The 26,158-nt window shown below is 35.1% G+C and overlaps 2 protein-coding genes across 6 annotated transcripts in view; one reads left to right on the top strand and one right to left on the bottom strand.

Moving 5' to 3' along the window:
- CRYBG3 (crystallin beta-gamma domain containing 3) overlaps positions 1-7,019 on the top strand; it is a 124,133-nt gene extending 117,114 nt beyond the window's left edge. For both annotated transcript variants that reach the window (XM_031958881.1, XM_031958879.1), the window contains 4 exons: positions 2-125; positions 4,051-4,209; positions 5,297-5,456; positions 5,796-7,019. In XM_031958881.1, coding sequence (XP_031814741.1) covers positions 2-125; positions 4,051-4,209; positions 5,297-5,456; positions 5,796-5,884 — 532 coding nt within the window. In that variant the 3' untranslated portion in view covers positions 5,885-7,019. The remainder of the gene's footprint in view (position 1; positions 126-4,050; positions 4,210-5,296; positions 5,457-5,795) is intronic.
- RIOX2 (ribosomal oxygenase 2) overlaps positions 1-26,158 on the bottom strand; it is a 45,012-nt gene that overhangs the window by 6,706 nt on the left and 12,148 nt on the right. The window contains exons 3-10 of one of the 4 annotated variants that reach the window (XR_004232884.1): positions 23,433-23,552; positions 20,752-20,880; positions 17,369-17,472; positions 14,388-14,490; positions 13,396-13,567; positions 12,097-12,185; positions 9,810-9,905; positions 8,363-8,554 (exon numbers count right to left, since the gene is read on the bottom strand). Coding sequence is in view for 3 of the 4 variants with exons in the window: in XM_031958884.1 (XP_031814744.1) it covers positions 8,396-8,554; positions 9,810-9,905; positions 12,097-12,185; positions 13,396-13,567; positions 14,388-14,490; positions 17,369-17,472; positions 20,752-20,880; positions 23,433-23,552 (972 nt within the window). In the remaining variant the exon portion in view is untranslated. Of the gene's footprint in view, positions 1-8,317; positions 8,555-9,809; positions 9,906-12,096; positions 12,186-13,395; positions 13,568-14,387; positions 14,491-17,368; positions 17,473-20,751; positions 20,881-23,432; positions 23,553-26,158 lie in introns of those variants that run through there. The other 3 variants (XM_031958885.1, XM_031958884.1, XM_031958886.1) reach the window with 3 other exon arrangements.

Raw genomic sequence — 26,158 nt, 5'->3', positions numbered from 1 at the left:
GGTGGATTGCTTATGAAGGTTCTAATTTCCTGGGAAGACAAATTTTGCTAGAGTCTAGTGAGATCTCAAATTGGTCAGCATTCAGTGGATGGAAAACAATTGGCTCTCTACGCCCTATCAAACAGGTAATAAGAAAAAAGTATTAAGAAACCAAAATAGTTTTCCTTCCTAGTACTTAAAATAATAATAATTCACAATGGTCATTTACAACCTGTCTTCCTCACAATAACCTAATGAGACAATGTGAAACAGTTAAAAGAGGACTTCAGTTTGATTGCTAGTTTTTATACATTATTTCCTGTATGGTCTTTTCTGGGTCTGTTTTGTGGTGGTTTTCTTCTTTAAAATATAATAATTCTCTCTGGGAGAGAGGGTTTCTTGGGGAGGTTTTCTGGAGGCAGCTTTAGTTTCAGTTACAATCACCCAAAATCGTAGTCAGTTGATAAAAGTTCAGATCTTTTATTGTGTCCTTCAATATAGCCTGGTTAGCTCAGGCCTGTCTCTCTGCTTGGTTCCAAGAGCTCCCTCCGAATGTCTCCAAATCCAAAGGTTTGAACTTCCAACTCCAGCCAGCACCAAGGTGGAAGATGCAATGAATCTCTCTTGCCTTCAAGAGAGGGCTTGTAGGCTTCCTCCCAGAGTGCTCCTCTCCCACCCCTGGGAATGTTCCCAAAGTAACTCTTTCCAGTGGCTCACTGGAGCTGTATTTATGCTGCTTCTCTGAGAGTGGGATTGTGGGATATCTCCTAGCATGCTCTATGGCCCTAAGAGCTTCAAGGGAGATGTGAATTCAGATATCTCTTTCTAAACCCTGAAATCTCCCAAACATGTGAACTCCAATGAGTACTTAAATATTTCTTGCTTCTATGAGCTCTCTAAAGGGTGTGAACACAAGCATCGTTTCTATCAGTTGTACTTAGTACCTTGTTTCAAGTTCTAGCCCAAAATATCTCCTTCTAAGATCAAATCAATCATATTTGAACCATGCTAAATTAGATAATTATTGTCTCTATCAACTCTAATGGCTTAACACTTTGTAAAGATTCCAGCACAGTTTCATTTGTAAAATAAGGTTGAGGCAAATACCTCCATGACTTGCAGCTCTAAACCTAGATTCTAAACAATATCATATGGGGTTTTAAACCTATTTTTAACAGGTGATGGAATTAGTAGGTACCTTAGAAGCCATTTAGTTCAGCTTGGACCTGAACAGATTTTTAAAGTGGTTATCTAACTCTTTCTGGAAGATATCTTCTGATGGGGAATCCCACTTTGGGATAACTTTTTACTGGTAGAAATATTTCTCTTTAAAACTTATACCCATTTCTTGTAAGTCAAGCAGAACAAGTTTAATCTCTTTCTCATGTGATAATTAATGTCATTTCAACTGCTTGCTCTTATATCCCACACTACACCCATTTCCTCCAAGTTTTTTTTTTTTTCCCTCTCTAGGCTGGACACATCCTTAATGCCCTCAAAAAACTGTCAAAGAGCATAATCTTTAGGCCTTTATTATGCAGACTGCTATCCTCTGGATTGTGTGGTCTGACCAGAAGAGGATACAGTGAGGCTAGAATTTTGAATTTTGGAGGTTGGGATACTAATAACAGCTTAAAAATCAAAATAGCTTTTTTTTTTTTGGCTTTTGTGTCACACATTGATTTTTCAGCCCACTAAAAATCCTCAGATTATCATCTTGTTGAGTTTTAAAACCATTTAATTTTTTTTTTTTTTTGGAAAGTTTTGGAAGACTTTTTAATCATAGATAGGTTACAATCATTGTCAGTTCAGTGTAGGAAATGCTCACTAATGAAATCGCAAATCTTTAAATAACCAGGTGTTTGGAGGAAAGAGAAATTAAACAAGGAAATTAAACAACATACTGATAAATGTGGTAGCTAGATTAGATTTGTAACAGTGAGAATGTCAAATATAAAGAAGGAATCAGAATTCTGAGAAACATTTTGAAAAATCCATAGGACCCGATTTCTATTATACATAGAATGATGTGCATTGACCACTGTTAAGGTGAAAGTGATGGTGGTTTTTACAAAGAGGAAACTTTTGAAGTTTTTCACTTGTCTTCAGACACCAATGCCTTGATGTCTATGACCCATCTGTACTGGCCAATTTGCCCATTGTTCACATCTCTAGTTTCTATGTCTTTCTTTGCATGGTTGCTTCCCGTACCTGACTGACTGCTCTCCTCCTGCCTCATCTCTTCTACCTCCCAATTTCCTTCAAAATTCAGCTTAAATGCTATCATCTACAGGAAACTTTTTTCAGTCTTCCCCATCTCTTTGAGCCTCCCCTTCTAAGGTTATTCAACTGCTGTTAGAATCTATCCACACACCACCTATGTTATTTACATGTTCTTTGCTTTCTTTGTATCCTTGTGCTTATTTAGGGTTTAATAAATTCTTGTTAACTGACTGAGAAGGTCATCTCCTCTGGCTGGTTGTTCTCTTTACTATTCCCATTTTGCCATTTTCAATGTCTCCTTAACCCATTTTCTCATTCATAAAAACACCTTCACCTTATTCTCTCAAGTTATTGGCCTACATCTCCCTTTCAAAAACTAAAAAAATCAGGGGCAGTTAGGTGGCACAGTGGATAGAGCACCAGCCTTGAAGTCAGGAGGACTTGAGTTCAAATTTGACCTCAGACACTGAACACTTCCTAGCTGTATGACCCTGGACAAGTCACTTAACCCCAATTGCCTCAGTAAAAAAAACCCAAAAAATCCCTAATCACCATAGAGTGGAAAGAGTACTGGATTTGAGTTGGTGAATGAGTTTTACATTCCAGCTCTACCACTCATTACTTGTATAAACTTCCCTGGGCTCCCATGTCTTCCATATATAAATGAGGGGACTGAAATGATAGTTTACTTACCAGGTTGAAAACTTTGTATTTCATCTGTGAGGCAATAAGGAACCATTGAAATTTGAGCTCTAGGACTATTGCTTTGGAAGGTTTGTGTAAGATACATTAGAGTCTATTTCAGTAGACCAGGCCAAAGAGAGACTAACTAGTGGGCCATGTAAGAAAAAACAGAATGCAAAAAAAGGAAAGATAGAATCAATAAGATTTAGCAGCTGAGTGAGGATGTGGGGATAAAGGAATACTTCAAGGAAGAATTTAGTGCCCAAGATAGAAAAGGGAAGTTTATGGGAAAATACCATAGATTCTGTTAGGAATATAATGAATTAGAGACATCTGTGAGAACATCTTAGTGCCCAAGATAGAAAAGGGAAGTTTATGGGAAAATACCATAGATTCTGTTAGGAATATAATGAATTAGAGACATCTGTGAGAACAACATCAAGGGAAATGTCCCTCTTGTTATGTGAAAAAGGGATTAAAGAGAAACATGAAGGCTGACACGGTCCCCAAAGAAAAATATAAAAAAAAATTAGCAGTGCCAACAGAGCCTGATGGCACAGGGGAGGAAGGAGGGAGGCAAAAAAGAATAATGTATATTATTCTTTTATTGTTCTTTTATTGTTGCAATGTGGAGAGACCAGTGGTCCAATGGAAAGAGCAAGTAATTTGGGGTTAGAAGACCTGGAGTCAGATCATGGCTTTGAGCAAGTCATTTATCCTTAATATGGGCTTCGTTTCCTAATAGTAAAATGAAAGGCCCCTTTCTAACTCAAAATTCCATTGCAGATTTGATAGGTGATTCTTTCCTTTTCCTCCAATACAGTCAAGTCTCAATCCATGAGTGACATATGTACAAGTATATCCCTTTCTACCCTGTAAAAACAAATTCTTTAGGGACACTTAGGTGGTGCAGTTGGATGGAGCAATAGCCCTGAGAGGACCCGAGTTCAAATTTGGCCTCAGACACTGAATACTTCCTAGCTGTGTGACCTTGGGCAAGTCATTTAACTCCAAATTGCCTTAGCCTAAAAAAAAAGGGGGAGAGAAGGGGGGAATTGCTTTAGTTTCCAATTTCCCATAGAAATCAGCTAAATCCCAAAGTTAAATCCTAACCTTCCTGTAGCCCTCCCCATTTGAATAAGTTCTTTTTCTTTTTTGTTTTAGCCTTCAGTATACATTAGAATAAAGAACCGAGCCCAAGGTGATTATCTAACAGTCACTGGAAATTTAGCTGATTTGAGGACAACATCAGTATGTATCTCTCCTTATAATGGAAAAAGTACCCAAATGTGGTACTACTGTCGAGGACTCTTTAAATCCAAGGTAAATAAATAGCTTTGTAAACTTATACCTTATATCCTTAGTCCTATTCCCTTTTAAGCCAAAATTTTATTTAAATTAATGTTATATATATATATATATATATATATATATATATATATATATATATATATATATATATATATATATATATATAAAACAGCTAGATGGCATAATGGAAGAGCCCCAAGCTTAAGAGTCAGAAAGACTCAGCTTCCTGAGTTCAGATATGGTCTCAGGCATTTACTGGCTGTTTCCTCCTCTTTAAAATGAAGTGGAGAAGGAAATGGCAAACCATTTCTGTATCTGCCAAGAAAACCTCAAATGGGAATATGAAGAGTTATATATGACTGAAATGATTGAACAACATAATAAATATAATGTTAGAACAGAATGAGATATAATACTAAGCAGCATAGTATGTACAGCCTGAAGGTTAAAGAACATCCCTAGTCTTGATAAAATCAGCTTTTGACAATCTAAGCTTGCTTCTATTGAAGATAAAATGAAAGACATTGAGGAGGAAGAACTTTGTTGCCATTTAATTCATTGTCCTTCGGTTCACTTGTATTTGAAATCTGAAGGCATAAATGCAAATGATGCTGTTTCATATAATCAGATAATTATACATTTATAGCGGTTATAAGAATTCTTAATGTCTTCACGGGTTAGGATAGGCATTTCTTTTTTAAAAGATGCTGGCAAGAACTTTGCACAGGTAAAGAGAGTCTTTGACTTTTCCTGCTTGTCCTACCATCTTCAGTTAAATATGAAAAAAAAAAAAAAATTGGTCTATTTCAAATAAAAGTTCTAGGTGGCAAAAGTTGTGGTCAGTGAGAGAACCCTTTTCCTGACCTCTACTAAATCAGTAGATTCCCTTTCTAAAACTGATTTTTTTTTTTAAATCTAATTCACATAATGGACCATAAAATATCTTGGTATTTTGTTAACTGTTTTTCCTCTCAGCATGTTTATAAACTAAAAATAGTCTCTGGTGTTGCTCAGGTTATCCTCACATGCCCTCTATTTTAAGTGATTAATAAAAGAGCCATTCTATATGGAACTTGCCATCAGTTTTCTCTCATTTTAGGCTAATGATACATGTCTTGATGTTATTGGTGGAAAAGACATACCTGGAGCTAAAGTAGCTGTATGGAGTGAACATGGGAGACTTAGGCAAAAGTGGAAGATGAACAAAAATGGAACCATCAGTTCTTACCTTAACGACCAGCTTGTCCTTGACATTAAAGGTATGAATTTATACGGTCTCAAATTACATCTTGAAATTTCACATTTAGTCTTTACATCCAAATATTAATCTAAGTCAAAGCAACCCCAGTATATATTTCTGAGAATGTTACTTATATGGGCACAAATTCAGAATAAATTAATTATCTTGCATGGATAAGGAAAGAATAGTACCTTAGTAAAGAAAAAGAAATTAAGAGGGCTTGTGGTCACTTAGATAGTTAAATGGGTTTTCTACTTATGTACAGCATAGTTTTTATTTCCTACATGGCCTATAACAGTTACTATGCTCTTTTACAATTACATCCAGAGTTTAACTACTTGTTTTTTCCCTATTTTAGGAGGAAGTTATTGTGATAAGACCCATATAATAATAAACCAGCCTCTGGAAGGGGAACCTACACAGCAATGGGACATTGAAATATTGTGAATAAAATCACCATCATCACTAAGAGGAGCTAAGGAAGGTGGAATTGTTTCCCTCATTGTCTTAAGCATGTGAAAAAGGAAGCTACTGAAGTCACAGGCCACTGGAACATAAGCAGATAATGAACTTGTTTACATGTTTCTTTCATCTGTTTATGGATATGGATTCCTAGACCACTGCCTTTTAACCATGGAGAGGCCAGGTGGAGTTAAAACACTTTTGCCAGTTTCTACATAAATCTATAGAAGCTTTCTATCACTAAGATGATAGACTTGGATTCCTGTGATATGCCCTCTTCTTTTTAAGCTCATCTTTCCTTTTTGTGATGATGTTTCTTGAGGGGGATGCTGGTTGGGGGTACAGTTTATATACTGTGCTTTTATTCAATATCATTTTTTCCTAGAAAACTATCCAACACAAATATGCAAAAAGTCTTTCAAGCTTTGGCTAGCCAGGCTCAAATTTGTGTTGCTATAAAGGTTAGTGTTCTCAAAGAGTTGTCATTCCACTTATGCTATTAATAACTACTGCAGGGTGACTACACTAAAGACTAATAGTATATGATTTTGTGTGTGTGTGTGCGCAAGTATGTGTGTATATTTCTATATCATGGGGAATTTTACAGGTCAAATTATACTTTTGTCAAAATCAGAGGTTATCTGAACAGCAGGTAAGCCCATCTTCTAAAGTATTACCTTTTTTGATACCTGAAGCACTATATTACACAAAGCAACTGGCCCACTGGAAAGGACTAAAAGAACAAGCCTCAACTCTTCCAGGATTAAAAGCACAACTCTGTATGTTGCTCACCAGCATGATGTTATTCCTTTTAAAGGATGAATTCCTTCTATTTTTGAAAAAGCACAGATGACAAGAATGAAGCCTTTTGGATATTAAAGACAATGCAATTTAAATACTATGGGAGAAAAAGCAGTATCAATCTAATTAATATTTACTGGTCCCAGATGCATTACACTCAGGCTCAGTGTTCTCTTTTCTTTTTTACTTTACATACTTAGGGTATTTGAGAACTCCTCCCAAATAAGTAACAAGCCAAGCCAAATTATTATTCTGTCTGCTTGAAATGGTTACAAAGCTTCAGTGTTAGTTTGAAATTAAAGTTGTGTTTTCACCTAGACCATGACCGTTTTTTCCCTTAAAATATAGGTTGAACAGATTTCTTGAGACTGCCTCCTTAGTTCCCCTTATCCATCATTCTTCTAGAAAACACTTTAAGTTAGTCGCTAAACAGGCAATCAATAAAATTAGATAGGTAACATATAATCTTTGGTATTTCAGGTAATTCTATCTTTTTACTCTCCTATTGAATAATTGAGGTATTTTTCACCTGACCTTGTATAATTTCTTCTGAGCTGGATTTAAAAATGCATTGAAACACCCCAAATTTCTTGCCAGAAAGCATATGAAAACACCTTCTCTATTTTTATATATGTTAAAGTTTCAAATGAAATTTCAGTGATATTTTTTTAAATATCAGCTTCATTGCACTTTAGAATGTAAATTAACAGTAAATAAGTAAAATTCAGACTTAGATCTACTGATATGAATTTTTATAGTAACCTGATCTTTCAATGTAAATACTTAAGATTTACTTACTATTTGTTTGGTATTTAGAACTTAGACAGGATTTTTTTTTTTCCTTTTGTCATCTTGGCTCCTTCTTTTGTAAAATTTTACAGTAGACCCATTGATGTGAATGCATCTCATTGCTGTGCCAGTGTTATTTAATGGAATTTTATGTAACAGGAGTAACTGAAGGCAAGGCTTTAAAATTTTAAATGGAAGCCTTTCTTGTGTACACATACAAGAAACCTGTATATTTTTACTGTAAAAACTAAATTTAAAAAAAAATTCTTCTTAAATTGTTTCAAGGAATTTCTTTTTAGAACAAGTTGGGTGGTTCTTTAAAAAGTACTATATCCAAAGAACAAGGCAAGGTACCACATTTAAATTGTAAAGAAATCAGAGTTGTGCTTTTTTTTTTTTTTTTTTTTACAACACTGGATTAAATAAAATAAAGTTGTCATACACATATGTGGTTTCTTCACTTTTTAAATGCCTCTTTCTGAAAATAAAGGTGGCCTGATAACTTAGTATATATATTTATACAAATACCGTTTTAGGGGATAGATCTGGCCCCTTGAATCTTATATTTAGCAAAGTTGGGGCAAGTGCACAGTGTATATATATATATATATATATATATATATATATATATATATATATCATTAGCTAATACCTTACACATAGCATTTTATTCCTCTTCAGAATACCTTGAAAACTTATCTTGGTTCTCACAGTAGTTTAAAACGAACCATCTTAAATGGACCTTTTTCCTAAAACAGGATGAAGATTTGGCTGGATTTGGCAGAGTAAGCCACTTTTCCCTGTGGATATATAAATGGCCTAAGCAAAGATAGCAAATGATTCTTTATTAAGTAAGTGGAAAAATTGTTTTACCCTTTTATAGGAAGCAGTGGCTTGGCAAAGGCACTAGATTACTTCCACTAGGCATTCAGTCCAGAGTGCTAATACCAGGTTTTCTTTTTCTGCATCAGTATTTAGTTTCAGTTCCTTAACAGAAATAATTTCAGAACTCCAAAGTTGTTTCAGGGCATCCATATAGGATAAAGAAAAACGAAGTCCAAGAGCCTGAAAGGGGGGAAAAAAAAATCGCATTTAAGTCCAACATTTTCCAAACTACATTTCATAGAACTTCAGTGGTCTATGTGGAAATTTCAGTCATATAGTGAGAAATTTAGAAGAATCCTACCTATACCCAACAGAGACATACTCTTCAGAGAAAAGCTCTGAATAAAAGATACTGAGCCATGAAAATAGAGACAAAACGTGAGGTACTCACACATACAAAAATAATATAAACGATAATAGCCATTAAATGTTTCCCTGGGTAAAAATCATGACTTAGTAAATACAATATTGTTTACTATGCTGACTGTCAAAATTTGCCAATGACTACCATAACCAAATATAACAAAATCTCATTATTTTATAGTCTTTTCCTTCATTTATCCTCCTCTTATTTCTTCTCATCCTGTACACCTCCCAATAAGCTTCAAAAGCATTTCTCATCTAAGGTAGAAAATTTATGTACTGATTCAGAAGGGGGGGAAGCATTATGGTAAAAGGGAAAGAAAACAATCTTAAAAAGATTCAACCTTAGATCCTATGATAAAAATGTTTTTGCAGTGACCTTACATTGGCTCCTTATGTCTTGCCCTACACAAAAGGCTAAAAATCCTTTTTGAATCAGTCTTGGTGTGGACAACATGGAAGCAATCAGTTTGGTAACTAAACTTTCACAAGTTTAAAACATACTGATAGAAGCAAAAATGGTAACTACATGGGCTCTTTAAGAATGGAGACTTTGGCCCAGACCAAGAGGAGATTGTTGCCACAACACAAGGTGGGGAAGGGAACTTTGTATGCTGGAGAAAAGGTGAAAGGACTATATGCCTTCAAAATCCAGCAGAGGTGGGTGGTGCTCTATCATCCACTATGTTGTCTCTGAAGAGGTTAGAGGAAAGCTGAGAGAAAAGAGGCCCTAGACTAGGGTTTAATGTCTGATCACTTACCATCTTTAAGTTTGTTTCCTTCTCCACTAAATGAGAGGGTTGAACTAGAAGACCTCTGAAATCCTTTCTAGCATTAAGCTTATGATTTTCTGCTAATCTGGGAGAATGGATATGATAAGCCCTTTCTAGATAGCATATACTTCCTTCAAGCTTTTCTGAAGAAAGTTTGGGAAACAATGGTGTAAAGAAAGCTTTGCTGTTACCAATCAACCAATAAAGTTACCCTCAAAAGTAAAAATGACTTCAAAACATTACTACTTTTACCAGCCAAATTCACAAAAGTGTATTCATTCAGTTCAGTAGAAACAAACCTCAGCCATTTCATTGTCATTTCCAAACATCATGTGTGCATTCCGCTTATTCCTCAAAGAATGATAAATGTAAACCATCTGCTCTTGAATCTCACCCTTAAAGAGAATTTTAAAAAGTCAGTAGCTACAAAATCTGCAGGCATAAAGTGGCATTAAAAGCTTTTAAAAAGTTTTGGTTGGAAACTACTCACAGATGAATTTCTTATATACTCTAAAGCTTTGCTAATTTGGAAGAGAATATTTAGTGAAAAGCCCCAAACTATAAGTAGCTATGACTTTATCGTTGTAAGTATATTCCCCCATTGTATATATACAACACAAACATACTTCTTCATCATATGTGACTAGTCCATAACCACCTAAAAATTCCCCAAAAGGGGGGAATCTTTAGATCTCCATATTATGTGGGCAATTGAACATAGGGGTTTTTTCATTACTTATCTGTTAGAAAAATAAAAAGATACACACTTATATGTGGAAAGCTAAGTTTATTAAGAGGTCACAAGATAAGAGTTCAGGTAATGGAAAGAACAATTTGGCTGGAAGTGGAAGACTTCATGGTTAAGTAGAGTTTTGTTATATAAATCTAAAGTATTTAGATGGAAGTAAGGAAAACATTATCAACAAGGGGACAAGTATGAGCAAAGTCATAGTAATAAGCGCCAGTTTAGTTAAAGCAAAAGGTCCACTTATTATGTAAAACCTTTTAGGCTTTATACATCTAGCCTTAGATGCCAGATAACCAGAGAAGGAAAAGACCTCAAATTTAATCAAAGAAAACTCCTTGTAACCTGTTAGTAGTTACCTAGTCTTCTCTTCTAGCAAGGGGAATAGCAATACCCCCCCCTAAGGTATCCCATTCTCCTCTAAGACATAGTTTTTCTTACATAGAACTTAAGTCTATCTGTATATAACTCCTCCTGATTTGTTCTCCACAGATTAGGAAGAAGGGAATATAATTTAATGACCAAGTTTTTAAAAAATTCACTAATGGGTAGTGAATAGCTTGTTAAGGTATAACTCCTGGCTGTGAGTGGCAAAATAGTATCTGCAGAGCATTTCATTGTGTAATAAAAATAGAAGATAGTGATTATATTAGTTTTACCCAGCACTGTAAATCATATAATAAAACTTAATTACTGTTCTTTCAGCAACTGTCTCGAGTTCCAAGTACCCTCTTACATAATCTATCCGATTCCCAAGGATATTGAAAGGGCACAAATGTTAAAGCAATACCACCACTCCTCATTGTGACATTCAGTGGTACTGAATAGTTAGGAAGTTTGAAGACAAAGAGCATTAAGATTGTAGGCAAGATCATGGGGAGGAACAAGAAAGTTTTTGCATATAAGTATTGTGAAAAGCTTTTTTTTTAAGAAAAAATAGGCAGGATGAAATGAAAAAGGAAAAGAAGCAGAAAGACCAGCAGAGTACTTTTATTATGAGATAGAGGTGTGTGTGTATATCTGTATATATACATATACATACACACATATTTGCAAAGCATTATACCAATTATATTTTAAAGATAAGGGAACTGAGGCAAACAAATAACTAGCCCAAGGTCATACTGTTACTATCTGAGACCAATTTGAACTTGGGTCTTCTGATTCCAAGTCTGACACTCTTAATTGCTAAGCTACTTAGCTGCAAATAGTGACACATTTTGAGCCTAGGTGATTGATTCACAGTAGGAAACTATGAAGTGGCAGTCAAAATGGAAGACTGGTTTTCAGGTGTATTAAATCTTAACTGCTAAGAACCCATATGCTCTGGCTTTACTACTTAACTGCTTGTTTAAGTCATTTAATTTTTCTTAGCTTCAGTTTCTTCATCTGTAACATTAGGAGGTTGAATCAGATAACCTGCATGGTTATTCAGCTCTAAATTAATGATCCTGTGGAACACCGATTAAGATAAATGTATCTGAGAGTCATATGCACCTGGATACAATGGGCAGTTTACATGCTGAATCTACCTCTTAATACCAATGTGATTCAGAATATGTCATGTATAAAATGAGGGGATTAGATTTAATTATCTTTAAAGTTCCTGTATGGTTCCAAATTCTATCACCATTAAAACTGATAGTGGGAACCTAACAGAAAACTCTGCACAGCTCAGGACTATTTAATTATAGTTTTCTAAAAATATGAGTGTGACACCTATTGTAATGCTTTAGAGTTAAGGGCTCTTAAGTTTTACAATTTCAAAAAATAAGAGTGGGGGTAGGATGGAAAAAGGAGGCAAAGTATACTGTAGACAATGATGATCCCATGATACTCACAGATGTATCCTTGTCTGTCTCCACAGTCATAACAATATAGTCTTTAAATCGAAGTTTTACTTTGCTATTTAATTTTGGGTACCTTCCATCTATAATAAAACCCCATAAAAAGAAAATCATTAACTCAGTAACAAAACTGTTCAGATTTGATCTACTTAAGAATACAGCTGATAAAAAATAACAGTAAAACAAATGGCCAAGTAATCTTTCCAATTTGCTTTGTTTCAGCAGATCTGGGATAATTTCCTCAAATAGCGTTGTTTCCCTATTCTAATTCAAGTAAGTCAGATATTAAGCTATTGTTTCCCTAAACTAGACATCCCACTATACAAGATGCTATGATGCTGTGAAAGGAAGGATTAAACAATTACTATGTAAATGAGTGGTTCTTAACCATTATTGTCATGGATCCCTTTGGCAGGCTGGTAAAGTCAATGATGTTTTTAAATGCATGAAATACACCAATTACAATGAAATGATAGTGATAAAAGCATTAAAAAACAAAACCAGATTTACATTTGCCAAATAAAGAATTTCTGGACCAATAAGAATATCTTGTTCATTCATAAGTAATTTACTATATAGTACCTTGTAAAATAGTAGTTACTATGAAGGTCTTGTAAGTTGAAAGAATGAATATACCAAAGTTTTGTGAAAGCAAAAATATACAGGCTCAGAGAACAGATCAAAAATTTTTCAAAAAAACAAAAAACAAACCCCCAAATTCCAAAAATAAAGCCATCCCACAGCAAGATATCAAAATAAAAACCCCATATCCTTTGAAAGATCTTGTGCTTTTCAATAAGTTTATGATAGCGTAATGACTAAATTACTTAAGTATTTCAAACACAGTTTTGAAATACTTTCTTCTAGAATTAAGAATGCAACTTATGCAGATCTACTCCTTCCTGTGACTTTTACCTAAATATTCCCATCAATCCTTCATGAGATTCTTGGGGGATAAAGGGGAGTTCACCCAACATACTGATGTAATGGGAATCTTCATTTATCACATCATTGTTGGTAATACACTATAAGCTATTCCTATTACACAACTTTCGATTCACTGTTAAGACTATGCTTAAAATACCATCTGATAACAGTTGAGATACTCTGGAATAATGGGTTATCAAAGTTTGTTCCTAAAACTCTAGCAGGAAAAAAATGACAAAATACATTGATACTCTACCCAGGTCCATGGTGATCCTATGCAAAGGTCTAAATAAGGCCATACAAGTTTCAATAAAGCACTGAGACAATCTAACCAAGTCAGGTACAAGAATAAACAGTAAATTTCACCTGGGATGGAGAGACTGGAACCATCCCCCAAATAATATGGTGGCAATCTGCTCCTAATGAAATCCTTCTTCATTTCAGATGATCTCAGGTCTCTGGTACCCTCCAACTGGTCTGCAAGCAGCCTCAGGAAGCCACTTAATCTCTCTGTTGAAACAGCTGTGTCATCCACCTGCTAGAAAAACAAAAACAAAGCAAAAGACCTGGTGTCACAAATCCAAACAGAATTTCTTGCAAAAGTTCCAGTTCATTAGCATACACTTAAGGGCAAAATTCCATGTCTATTCAGTTGTTGCTGTTGACTCATTTCAATCATGTTTGTCTTTCCCTGACCCCATTTGGAGTTTTTTTGGCAAATATATTGGGAGTGATTTGCCATTTCTTTATTCAGCTCATTTTATAGATGAAGAAATTGAAGCAAATAACGTTAAGTGACTTGTGCAGAGTCACACAGCCAGTGTCTGGGGTCAGATTTGAATCATGAAGATGAATCTTCCTGACTCCAGGCCTGTTGTTCTATCCACTTCCCCACCATGACTATGGGATAAGGGAGGGGATAGTTTCCAAGAATAATGAACTCTTGTATCCCTTTTTATAAACACTTTATATTTTGAGATTTAAGTGGGAGAAAAGATCATTCTTTACTTTCTTTTAGGAAAACTGGATATCCACCAAGGTGCTTTTTTTTTCCAATTACATGTAAAACATTTTTTAACATTTTTTTTAAAAATTTTGAGTTCTAAATTCTTTACTTCCCCTTCTATCTACTCATTGAGAAGTCAAGGATTTAGATTATGCATCTACAGTCATCCACCAAGGTTTCTAAGTAGGTCATCAAAATTATAGCTCCTTGTCATAACCACTATTCCTGGGTGACTCACGTAAGTCATAAATATCAAAGTACTCCCTAGTCACAAGGATAAGAAGAGGCCTACTTCATTCTGGAGATGGCTGGTGGGAAAGTGTTTGAGGAACTACAGAAACAAAAAGTTTACCATAAGTAGTTGCCGTGGTATACCAGTTCGAAATTTTATTTCTTTCTTTGCAGTATCAAAGAGAAGCCCAGGAATTACATCCAGAAGAAAGTCTCCCCATGAACTGGAGCACATAAAGAAAAAAAAATTAATATACACATGCATACACAAATACACAAAGGTCCTAGCTCCCCTCTTTGAGATAGTTCACAGAATGTGCTTTGAGCACAGTTCCAAAAGGTGTGGAAAAGTGAAGTTATAGTTTTACATTTGTATGCATGGATATGTGCACGGGTAAATGTATATATGTGCATATGTGTGTGTGTGTGTGTGTACTAATGTCCTACCAAAAAGGCCCTGCCAACAGAACCTAGTCAATGGCAATTCTATATGGAAAGGTATCCAAAGACCAACCATATGGAGAGGCTCATCACTATACTGATTTGATGGTTATTTTTATTATAACCACTCTTTAAAAAAAGATCAAGACAATCAAATTCTTTTAGTTAGAAATGTGTGTACTTGTGTGCATGTATATAAGATTTTAATAAGAACTAAATTTGATTATATATATCTATATATATATTATAATCCACTATGCTTATAAATGAAAATACCCTACAAACCATGTTTTTTATCAGCCAAGAAAACTTCACTCCTCATAACTATTTCCCATAATTCCTGATTCCCGAGTTCAGTGAAGGAAGCTGAAAAGTACTGTGCATTTTCATAAGCTTCCTTATGCTACTATTGGAGAATCATAACCTTGAATAAAACAGGAAATTCATAAGAACAAAGAAAAATAAGCCTCAAAATACTTTACTTCCTAGGAAATAGCAGAATTCAGTATATGTTCCCAATTACATTTTAAGGTGCTGATTGCATAGAATTCAAGGAAAAAAAAAGTAGTGCTAGTGGCACAAACTAATACTTTTAAAACACCATGACTGATAGTGTGATAGTCTACTCATAATCATTAAAAACTGTCTTCGATCATAAGTTTAAAAAGACAAGATAGCTTAAATTTTCTGTTTAACTGCCTACGTAAAGACCCCATCTTATTTTATAACACTTGAACATGAAATTCTTGGCAAACTAAACCAAAATTCTCAGCAATTGTATACATTATTTTGTCTAATTTCCTGTTTTGGGATAATTGACAGACAAGGGGCACAATCATCTTAAGATTTGATCTAGAATTAGAAAAAGTCAAATGAGCACATTTGAAAATGTAAAAGCTACTGAATAAACCCTGTTATCTGTAGGTCTATTATCCATGCTTCCTCTACCCCAATTAGCATGGAAAATTCAGAATTCCTCTGTAGTCAGCCAGTACTCTGGCAGCAAGAAAGCTTATGAGGAAAATCAAGCTTCAGCTACCAGCTCTGTCATTCTGGATAAGTCAGTCACTTGACTTGATTCAGCTTCCTCTAATGTTAAACAAGTCATGTCAACATGACTCTGGGCTATATGATGCCAGTATGGTCCATGGAGTGTTCTTGGCAAGGGTACTGGAGTGGTTTGCCATTTTTACACTGCTAGTGTCTGAAGTTGGATTTAAACTCTGGTCTTCCTGACTCTAATCCCAGTGCTCTATCCACTAAAGCATCCACCTGCCCATGGGAATACTATTGCAATTATAGTGAGGATAAAATGAAAGGAGTATATGTGAAGTAGTTTGAAATTATTTAAACATATAATTAAGTGGAGTCAATATTTTCAATATTTTTCCTGTGTCACTAGTAGACTTAAACTACTTACTACTGAGCCAACACAAAAATATACAACACAATTTCCCCTCACCTTTAGACTCGGTCAAACAAAATTAACATTTGTGTTTCATTCCCAGAAAAGCCCACAGAAAAAAGTTTTCCCAGGAATAGGCATTAGGACTAGCCCCAGGATAAAAGCAAAAACTTGCTTTTGTCTCAAATCTCCAGTGCTTAGCACAGTACTTGTCACAGAACAAATGTTAACAGATTTATTAAAGCAAGAAGCTTCCACGTTAAAGAAGCTCCATCTACCAAAATAATCTGGCAGGCTCTTTTTGACCTTTCATTTTAGCTGCCTCAAACCCCCTTGCTCAGGGGGTCACACACACCATCACTTCATCTTCCTCCAAATATCCACTCATTCCTAGCACCTTTTCTGAACAACTTCCACCTTTTACCCAACTCCACATTTCTTAACTATTTTTCAACAACAACAGATCTATTTAGCTTCACAAAATATCTTTGCCTTCAGGAAACCCTTAAATTTCTTTAAACTTTTGAACTAAAAAGATTTTGAAGAACCAGGAACAAATGCCATTAGGTACTTAGATTTACAAGATCAGTAATTTTCTTAACTTCATAACCCTCCCCCTTTTGATAGTCTGATGAGACCTACGGACCTTTCTAACAAATTTTTTTTTTTAATTGCATAAAATATTTAACATAAAATTATGAAGGAATTCAATGATAATGAAATAGTTTTCAGTTTTTTTAAAAGTTCATGGACCCCATGTTAAAAACTTCTTTTTCTAAGCTGTATTTTGAAAGCATATTTTGAAAACAATTCCAACACAGCTAATGCTCATGACTGCTTTTTCTAGCTTTTCCCACAAATAAGAAAAATGAAAACCTTGAAGGAAGCAATTCTGAAACATAAATGATATCACCATTGGTCCAGGGACATAAATTTTGTTTTCAAATAATACAGGGTTTGGCACTTGCCCACTTAAGCTCTTCTTATAATCACACAGATTCAAAACACTTCTGTGAGAAAGTTCAGTTACTCCTACTCTTATTGTCTGACCTACCATTATTTCACATGGAAAAACCACACTTAAAATAATTTACCCAGGACATGAGAATTAGCAACCAGAATCCTACTGAAAGGCCTTGGCTCCCTATGTAAGACACCAGTTTCTTGTTACCTCTTGTTACCCTTTTCTTGGAGGTGACTACTATGTCAATGGATCCTTCAAACTGGGAGGCAGGGAGAAGCGGAAAAATATTTACTTGTTCTGGTAGGTGCTGATGGTCACATGAGTAGAATGGGCTAGCCCAGGAGGAGTGTCAGCTTGATGGATGGTCCCTCGGGGGAAGTATAACAAATCCCCTGGCTAAAATATGGAGGGAAAAAAAGGTATTATAATTGATTGTGAACTCTTCTTATCCCTGCTCATGTTTTTAGATAGGGTTCAGTTTCAGCTCTTGGATACTATTAAACAATTGTGTAATAATTATAAAGTTTCAATTTATAAAGTAGTGGTAACCCCAAATCATCCCATTTGGGTGATTTCACTTCTAAGTTTCCATTTACCAGCCAACTTGTATACTCTAATTCTTAGATAATGAAGTACCACCTGGGTTTAAAAAAAAAAAAATGTCAGGATAAGGGAGTTATGGCTGGATGACAGATCAAATTAAAAAAAAAAGGATTTGTTGAATTCAAAGTTCTGTGAGTCACCATTGTGATACAGCAGTAATCTTAGGCTGTACTAAGAGGCAGCCTTAACCTGGAGCACACTGATAGATTTCAAGGGTTGTGTGAATTTGGATAGGAAAAAAAGTACTTTGTTTTCCTTTGTAATTCTATGTATTTCATTTTATGCATGTTTAAAACATGTTAGCAGGCTGCTACAGAAAAAAAAAAAAAGTGACACTCCTACTCCTGCTTGAGTCACTCTGGTCAGATCAAGTCAGATCATGGTCAGTGCTGCACACACTATCTTAGAAAAAAGGTTGATAAGCTAAAAGAAAGAGAGCCACAATTCCAAAGTACCAAGAAAGCCATGTCATATCTAGGAATGTTTGTTTAAAGTGTTAAATGGCTAATAACAGTTGTCTTCAGAGATTGGCATTGTTCAAGTAGGAAAAAGTGGAGGGAAATTGCCAGAGCCTGGTTTAGCTTTCTTCACACACACACACACACACACACACACACACACACACACTTTAAAGAGAAATTCCCCACACAAATGAACCTGAAATTGAGTCTCTACCTAAGTCATCAACTCCATTCCTATGGTTCAGGGTCCTGCCTACTCTTTGATTCTCCCTTCCCATAGTTCCTGGTGATTCTGAAATGTACTTTTCCCCAAAATTACAATGGTGACCTTTTATACAGTAACCTCTCCAAAAAAGGGGGCATTTTATAACAGAAGTCTATTCTTCCCTTAATAAGATTTTATTTTGTTGTTGCTTAGTTTTCAGTTGAGTCCAAGTGTTTGTGCCAATATTATCTTTGCCAAGAAAACCTCCAAATAGACTGGATTGGCCTTTCCTTCTCTAGCTTATTTTACAGATGACGAAATCAAAGCAAATAAGGTTAAGTGACTTGCCCAGGCTGTCCATTCACTTATTATTAAATGTATTAATTCAGTTACCTTAAGCAGAAAATTACTCCCATGAAGGTATTTATAATATGGAATGTGTACACTGCCTTGTTTCCAGTAATTAACAGTGAGTCTTACTCAGGGTAGGTCTAGAGACAGGGAGGTAGCTGGCATCCCACCACTTCAAGAACATAAATGCCTTACAGCAAGATATTTTTATACTGTATTCTATGAAATTTTGGGTTCCATAGGACTTTGTCTCTCCTTTGAAGATAATTGTGAACATTAGAAGATATGTTTACCTGCTCTATCTCCAGCCCCATTCCATCAATGAATCAGGAGCTAGAAGTCCAAGGAATGAAAGATAATATAGGTAAAACTTACAAAGTCAGTAACTAAAAACTGGCAGTCTGTCACAGGATTTTAAGCTTAAAGGATATTGGTATTTAGTTATAGTGGCTTAGAAACAAACACCTGAATGTGTTCAACTAAATTCACAAAAAGCTAATGTTTTTAAAAGACTATTAAAAGATGAAGGTCCATTATGAAAAATAAAAGTCATCTAATTGGGGGCAAGAAAAGTTTTAAATTTTGAGAGGAAGATACAAACCATTATAATTACTGTTACTAATAATGAAATGCACAATCTGGAGAATGTTTTGTTAATCACAAAGACTCACTGGAGTGGTTCAAATTAAATATTACCTTTCTGTTAAGAAACTAAATGAATCCTTTCAAGAAGTAATCATAATAGTAATTATAATAACAATATAAGTTATCATTTATACAGTGCTTTTAATTTTAAAAAGTGCTTTACACATATCATTATACTTGATATTCACACTAGGCCAAGGAGGTTGGTGTTATTATATCCATATTGAAGAAACTGCAATGCACAGGATAATAATACCTCACTGCCCCGAGCATCAAGGAATTCACAAGTGTTTTCCAAACAAAATTTATTCTTCTAATGGAGACAATATGGGAATGTATATTCTTTGCAACCTCAGAGGGAACACAGGGTCAGGCTGACATTTCAGGAGAACATACCCGGAAGCTCCCTAAAAGGACTCTGCCTGAACATGCACTTGCTGGTTGCCCAAAGAGAAAAATTAAACCTATTCACACTGTACTAGTTTAGTCAGAAAACAAGATGTGGGTGTCACCACCTGTAAAGGCACATTTATTTTTAAAGTTAAGCGTCTCTGTGAGTCTGCTACATGAGTTTTATAAAGCTCAGGTTAAATGTGGAGATGAGTCTTCAGAAAAACAACTTAACAGTAATAAGAATACACCACTGGGGGCAGCTAGGCAGCACTTAAATCAGGAGGACCCGAGTTCAAATCTTGTCTCAGACACTTAACACTTCCTAGTTGTGTGACCCTGGGCAAGTCACTTAATCCCAATTGCCTCAGCAAAAAAAAAAAAAAAAAATAACAAAAATACACACTGCTAAGTGTGCAAAACTACGCTGCCCTATAGGAATGTCTGTTTGATAGAAGACAGGATAAAATAGTCAATTTTTAATTTGGGTATTTCAGTCATATCTAACTCTTATCACCCAATTTGGGGTTTTCTTGGCAAAAATACTGGAAACAGAGGCAAAATGGGTGAAGTGACTTGCCCTCATGATGGATGGCAAAGACTGAGAGTTCCAGTTTTCCACAGGATTGAGTAAAGGCAGTCTACCACCAGGTGGACCGGTACTGACTTAAATCACTACATAAGCTATTACACTTTCATCCTAAACCTGTAGTCAGTATCCAACAACTATGATATACATGGGGCAGCTAGTTTGTGCCATAGTGCATAGACTGCTGGCCTGGAGTCAGGAAGAGTTTTTCCTGAGACACTTACTACCTGTGTGATTCTGGACAAGTCACTTAACCCTGTTTGCCTCCATTTCCTTATCTGTAAGATGAGCTGGAGGAGGAAATGAAAAACCACTCCGGTATCTTTGCCAAGAAAACCCCAAAATGGAGTCAGGAAGATTGACCACAACTGAAAGGACTTAACAACATACTCCAAACTAGCTAAAAGAAAAGTGACTCTCTGGAAAGTCACCTTTAATGTGAACTCATGTGTTGGTGCCCCAATCTTGTCCTCTGGCTCCACATTGTACTCTCGAGCAAGTGGCACAGTGGGTTGGTATAAGCGCCAGTGTTTCTTTCCTTCCAGTTGCAAGATAAACACCTGTAAAGAAGCACAAAGTTCATTCTCTTAAAAAAAAAATTTATCATCTGACAAAATTGATCAACTGCTATAAAATCATAAATCCTGAATTCTTGACAAGCCTATTCTCCAAAGTAAATTCTTCAGTACTAAAGAGACAGTAAAATGTTTGAGAACACAAAATCTAAAACACAGATCAGATTTATTTAGGAATAAATATTTGTGTAGGAGATAGCAGGAAGACATGCAAGGAGCTCCTCCCATTCACTTTTCCCCTCCCAGACTGAATCCTGATGGAGAAATCTAAGAAAAAGCCAATGAATCACTCTTCCAGCCCTAGAGGTCTGCTGCTGACATTGGGGATAAAAGATATCAGCAGCTAGGGACAGATTGAACCAAGATATGAAGAGGTTCTAACTTCATTTCAGAGTAGTCTGGGACTCATACCAGCATCTAATGAGGGGAACTGATGCAAAGTGGCAGCTTTGTTGTTCATTACCAAAGATCTAGATCACAAAACCAGGGCAGGAATGACAGACCAAAGCGTAGCTTACAGTCTCTAACTCTGAACCAACAGGAACTTTCCAGGGGGTGCCAATGGTCAAATCTAGCATCAGTTTATTACTGTTCCTCAGATTCAAATCCAAAGCAGAAAATTACAGGTCTCAGACCAGGGGTCAGCAATCACACCATTCTGGGAACATTGAAAGCTTTCAATGCTCCCAGAAAGCTTGCAGACTTCAAGCCTGAGCTGTCCTTGAAATTCTAAAACACCACAAGGTTTAATATCCTAAAAAAAGCAGCAACAGAACCAGCCCAGACCGTCTACTCAAAAGTGTAGAAAGCTTAGCACCAATGTCAAGCTATAAAAAGAATGAGAAAAAAAAAAAAAAAAAGAAGTCCACTATAAATGCTATTATGGTAACAGAAATGCTCATGATACTAAACAGGAGAAAATGACAGCAATGCTTCAAAAAAACAAAAACAAAAATCATAGTTTAGATGAAAGAAAAATTCAACTAGAATTCCTAGAAGAGATGAAGCAAAAATTGAAAAAAAAAAGTTAAAAATGTTTTTGTCAATGAAATAAAAGTGATAGGGGAAAAAATTTCAAAAAGAAATGAGAGTTACAGAAGAAAGAGTTGGAATGGGAACTATAAGCTTGATACAAGAGATATAAAACCTTGCCTAAGCAACAAATTTTTTAAAAATGAAAATGGATCAAATAAAAACTAATGACTTCATGAGACATATATATATATATATATATATATATATATATATATATATATGTAAATAAAATCCAAAGACTGAAAAAAAATAGAAGAAAACAAGATATCTCCTAGCAAAAACTAAGCTGGTGGGGAAACAAAAAGATCAAAGAGAAAAATTTAAGAATCATTTATTTGAATGCTATGACTCCCAAAAGAGTCTAGACATTATATTTCAAGAAGTTTTATAAGAAAACTGCCCAGATCTCAATGATCTCATATCATCTACATGCCTTCTGCCACTGTCTTTATCCATCTCACATAATAATGATAGTACTTCTTGCCAAAGCAGACCCTTCTGCACCCACAAATGTTCCTGTTCTATTTTGTTTCCTGCAGCAGATTTCCACCTCTGACATTCTCACCTACCTTCAACTCCCCCACAACACCTGATTTCCTCCTTCCATCCCACCGTCATTCTTTCATTGTCTACTGGTGACTTCCCTACTTCCTACAAACACTGATCTCCTTGGTACTGTCCCATGTCTCTCCTGTCTTTTATGACCAAATTCCTTGCATCTACCTATGATAAGCCTCTACTTCTCCTCTCAATCTCTTCTTAACTCTCTACAATTTGGCTTCTGGCCTTATCATTTCACCTTACATATTTCACCAAAACTACTCTCTTCAAAGTTAACAATAATCTCTTAATTGCTGAACCCAAAGGAAAAGATGGAAGCAATTAATCTCTAATGCTGCTACTGTTAATGGAAATGATCTTAAAAAAAATTCAATTCAATAAATATTGAATGACTACTGTATCCAAGGTTCTGGAATATACAGAGAATAAACTATGATATTTCTCCCCAAAGGTATTTAAAAATTACACATACAGCTTTATGGGTCCATGGAGCTATATGAGCAACCAGAATGGATTCTTGTGTGTGTGTGTGTTTTGCTACCTTCTCTGAAGCTGAAGACATTAATAGCCAAATTATTACAGTAATTAGGTCTGAACTAAGAAAAAATACATTTAAAGATTTATTGTCAGGAATTATTTTACAAATCATGTATTATTTTCAAATCTACTGTGGGACATGTACATAAATACTTACATACATATGCAGAGATACATAGGTAGATTTCATATATATATAATATATATACACACACACCATATACATATATTAACTGTACTTATAGCTCTATATAGGGATATAAACATAATTATAAAGACATAGTTAAACATATATAATTATATATCTATAAAGGTATTAAGCTCAAACCTATTTTACTGTCAGCAGCTTATTTTTCATTTTAAAGGAATTTAAAGGAATTAGCAAGTACTGAAATTACTCTTACCTCAATATCATCATAATGAGGAGGCAAGCCCTGGGACTCTGAAGGAGTTATATACACATTAGATCCAACCAGAGATCCAAAAAAACATTCCAACTTCTCCTGGATTTTCCATAACTCATCCTTTAAAAAAAAGAAAGAAAGGAAACAAAGGAAAAAAAAAGAAATAAAGACAATTCCATAGACCCATTTTTCCCTTCCCATCCCCCAAATCATATGAATTTGGTAAGACTTAAGTGCCATAGGATAAGAAGCAAGTTTACATTGAAAATAAAAAGGGAGAGAAAATGAATCAGTAAGTATTATGGTATCTACTATGTGCCAGTGCTGAGATCAGGGGTGGGAGTTGAAGCCAGATCTTCTGACTCCAGAACTTAAGTTCTTTCCATAAGAATCAGAGAAAAATAAACAAAACCTACCCAAAAATTCTAAGTTATTTGGTTGACTTTGAGATCAGGAAGACCCAAGTTCAAATTCTGCTTTAGAACACTAGCTGTGTGACTGGCACATGGGCCAGTCACATAATAACCTCTTTCAGCTTCATTTTCTTTATCTTTAAACTGAAAATAATAAATAATATCTACAATACACTGTTATTGTCAACTAACTGAGATAACATATGTAAACCACCATAAAAATTTTGGCTACTACTACAAAAACAAACAAACAAACAAAAAAACAGAAACAAAAAACATTTTAAGAAAAATCTTATCTGGGCTATTTTTATAAATCTCTAGGTATCTCTTTGGTGCATTTATACACACACACATACACATGTAATGGAAAGAAGTGGACATTGGATTTGCTTCTCACCCTAAGATGGCAGAATTAGGAGCAAAGAGTTACAGTTGCAAAGAGACAAACTTAGGCCTGATTTAAGGAAACTGTTGTGTTAATCAAAATTATCCAAAAAGTGAAAAGCTAATCTTTGGGAATAGTTCCCAAAGAGTTTAATTTACACCCAGAGAGGAGGTTTTCTTGACAAAGATACTAGATGATTTGCCATTTCCTTCTCTAGCTCATTTTACAAATGAGAAAACAGACAAAAGGGGTCACAGTAGTTAGAAAGTATCTGAGGGCACATTTGAATTCAGGTCTTTCTATCCATTGTTAATAACTACCTTCCTGTAAAGGAGTTTAGTACTTCTCTTTCTGCAAACCTGAGATATGTTATTTTTCTATGATCAGACTTGTGACTTCACTGCTTTAAGAAGAAACTACTAGAAAAGAACTCTCTAAAATGAAGTCCCACTATCTGACCTGAAAGTTATAATAGTAAAGGGCTGAAACTCTTCGAGTTCATGCACTGAGGTTGGACAACCAAGCACTTAAGGCTAATTACAGATTGGACAATATAAGCATATGCTTGGAAAATGGCCTTTCCCACTATCCTGTGCTGGCTCGATAATTGGGGTATACAGAGAATTGTAGGAGGGACTAGGGGGTGGAGTAAGATTAGCCAGGATCACTTCTGGGCAAGAGATGAAGGAAGGTCGTAGAGATTCTGCTTCCATCCAATTCAATCCTACCTCTAAAGACAAAGAATAAAGATCAAGGACTTTTGCTTCTCCTTACTCCGGCTGATTCTAAGGTATCCAGGGTGCTAATGGGACATCACAGATAATGTCTTGAGTGGGGCCCCAACAGGTTAAGTGACTTATTTAGGGAAACAAAAAGGACTCTTATTTTTCCTTTTTAAAATTTTCCATCATGGAAAGTTCTGAATACAATGTATAGTATTTATTATAGTATTAGTAATATGAAATGGAAATGTATTTCTTTATATTTTGAATCCTCTCATGTTCTGCTGAGTACATAGCAATATTTTTTTCTTTTCCTAATTTGTATTTAAGTTTTAAAGAAACAAATAAAAAATTAAAAAAAATTTTTCCATCATTCTACACTATTAACTTGAACCCATTCCTTCTTGATCATCCCCCCTTTATGCTAAGCTTTGTTTTCATGAACTTGACTCTAAAAATCAACAGAGGTGAATCTTTCCTCCTCTTTGTGTTTAAGAACATAAATAACTATATTTATGCTTTCCACCCCCCCCTTTATGCTAAGCTTTGTTTTCATGAACTTGATTCTAAAAACCAACTGAAGTGAATCTTTCCTCCTCTCTGTTTTCAAGAATATAAATAATTATCTTTTCACAGAATAATATATGTGCTCAACAGTAACTACTGAGACAATTTTAGCTTTATTTTATTTTCTAATTTCAGTTATTAGGTCCATGAAAGTCACAGAATTTAAAACAAAGATTCTACTGAAGACCAAACATCACATACATGGTGTCCCAGAATTCCTAATGTAGTTTTAAGCTATTTAAGCTTAACTTAAAATTTGAATCCAGGACTTTAGATGTCACCATACTGTCTCTCAGATGACACAAACTAAAATAATTATAAAAATGCATAAGAAATGTAATGAGATTGTCAAACATCACAAGTTTAGAATGAGAAATGACCTCAAAAGCTTTATGATAGAATGTTGGAACTTAAATCTGAACTAAGAATTCTTGAACACTGTATAAAGTAATTATTCATTCATTCATTCAATTCCTTTGTCAAGCACTTATTCAACATCTGCTATATTACAGATACTATGACAAGTTCTGGTAATACAAAGATAAAAATGAAACTCTTCCTAGTCTCAAGAATCATAAATTCTACCTTAACGACACTTTAAAAAGAAACCTCCTTCCAGAGTCTCACCTCAATTGCCAT

The sequence above is a fragment of the Sarcophilus harrisii genome, chromosome 3 (assembly GCF_902635505.1).
Source record: "Sarcophilus harrisii chromosome 3, mSarHar1.11, whole genome shotgun sequence".
NCBI classification, from domain to species: Eukaryota; Metazoa; Chordata; class Mammalia; order Dasyuromorphia; family Dasyuridae; genus Sarcophilus; species Sarcophilus harrisii.
The sequence above is the reverse complement of the archived record's forward strand: the minus strand, read 5'-3'. Positions and strand labels throughout refer to the sequence as shown.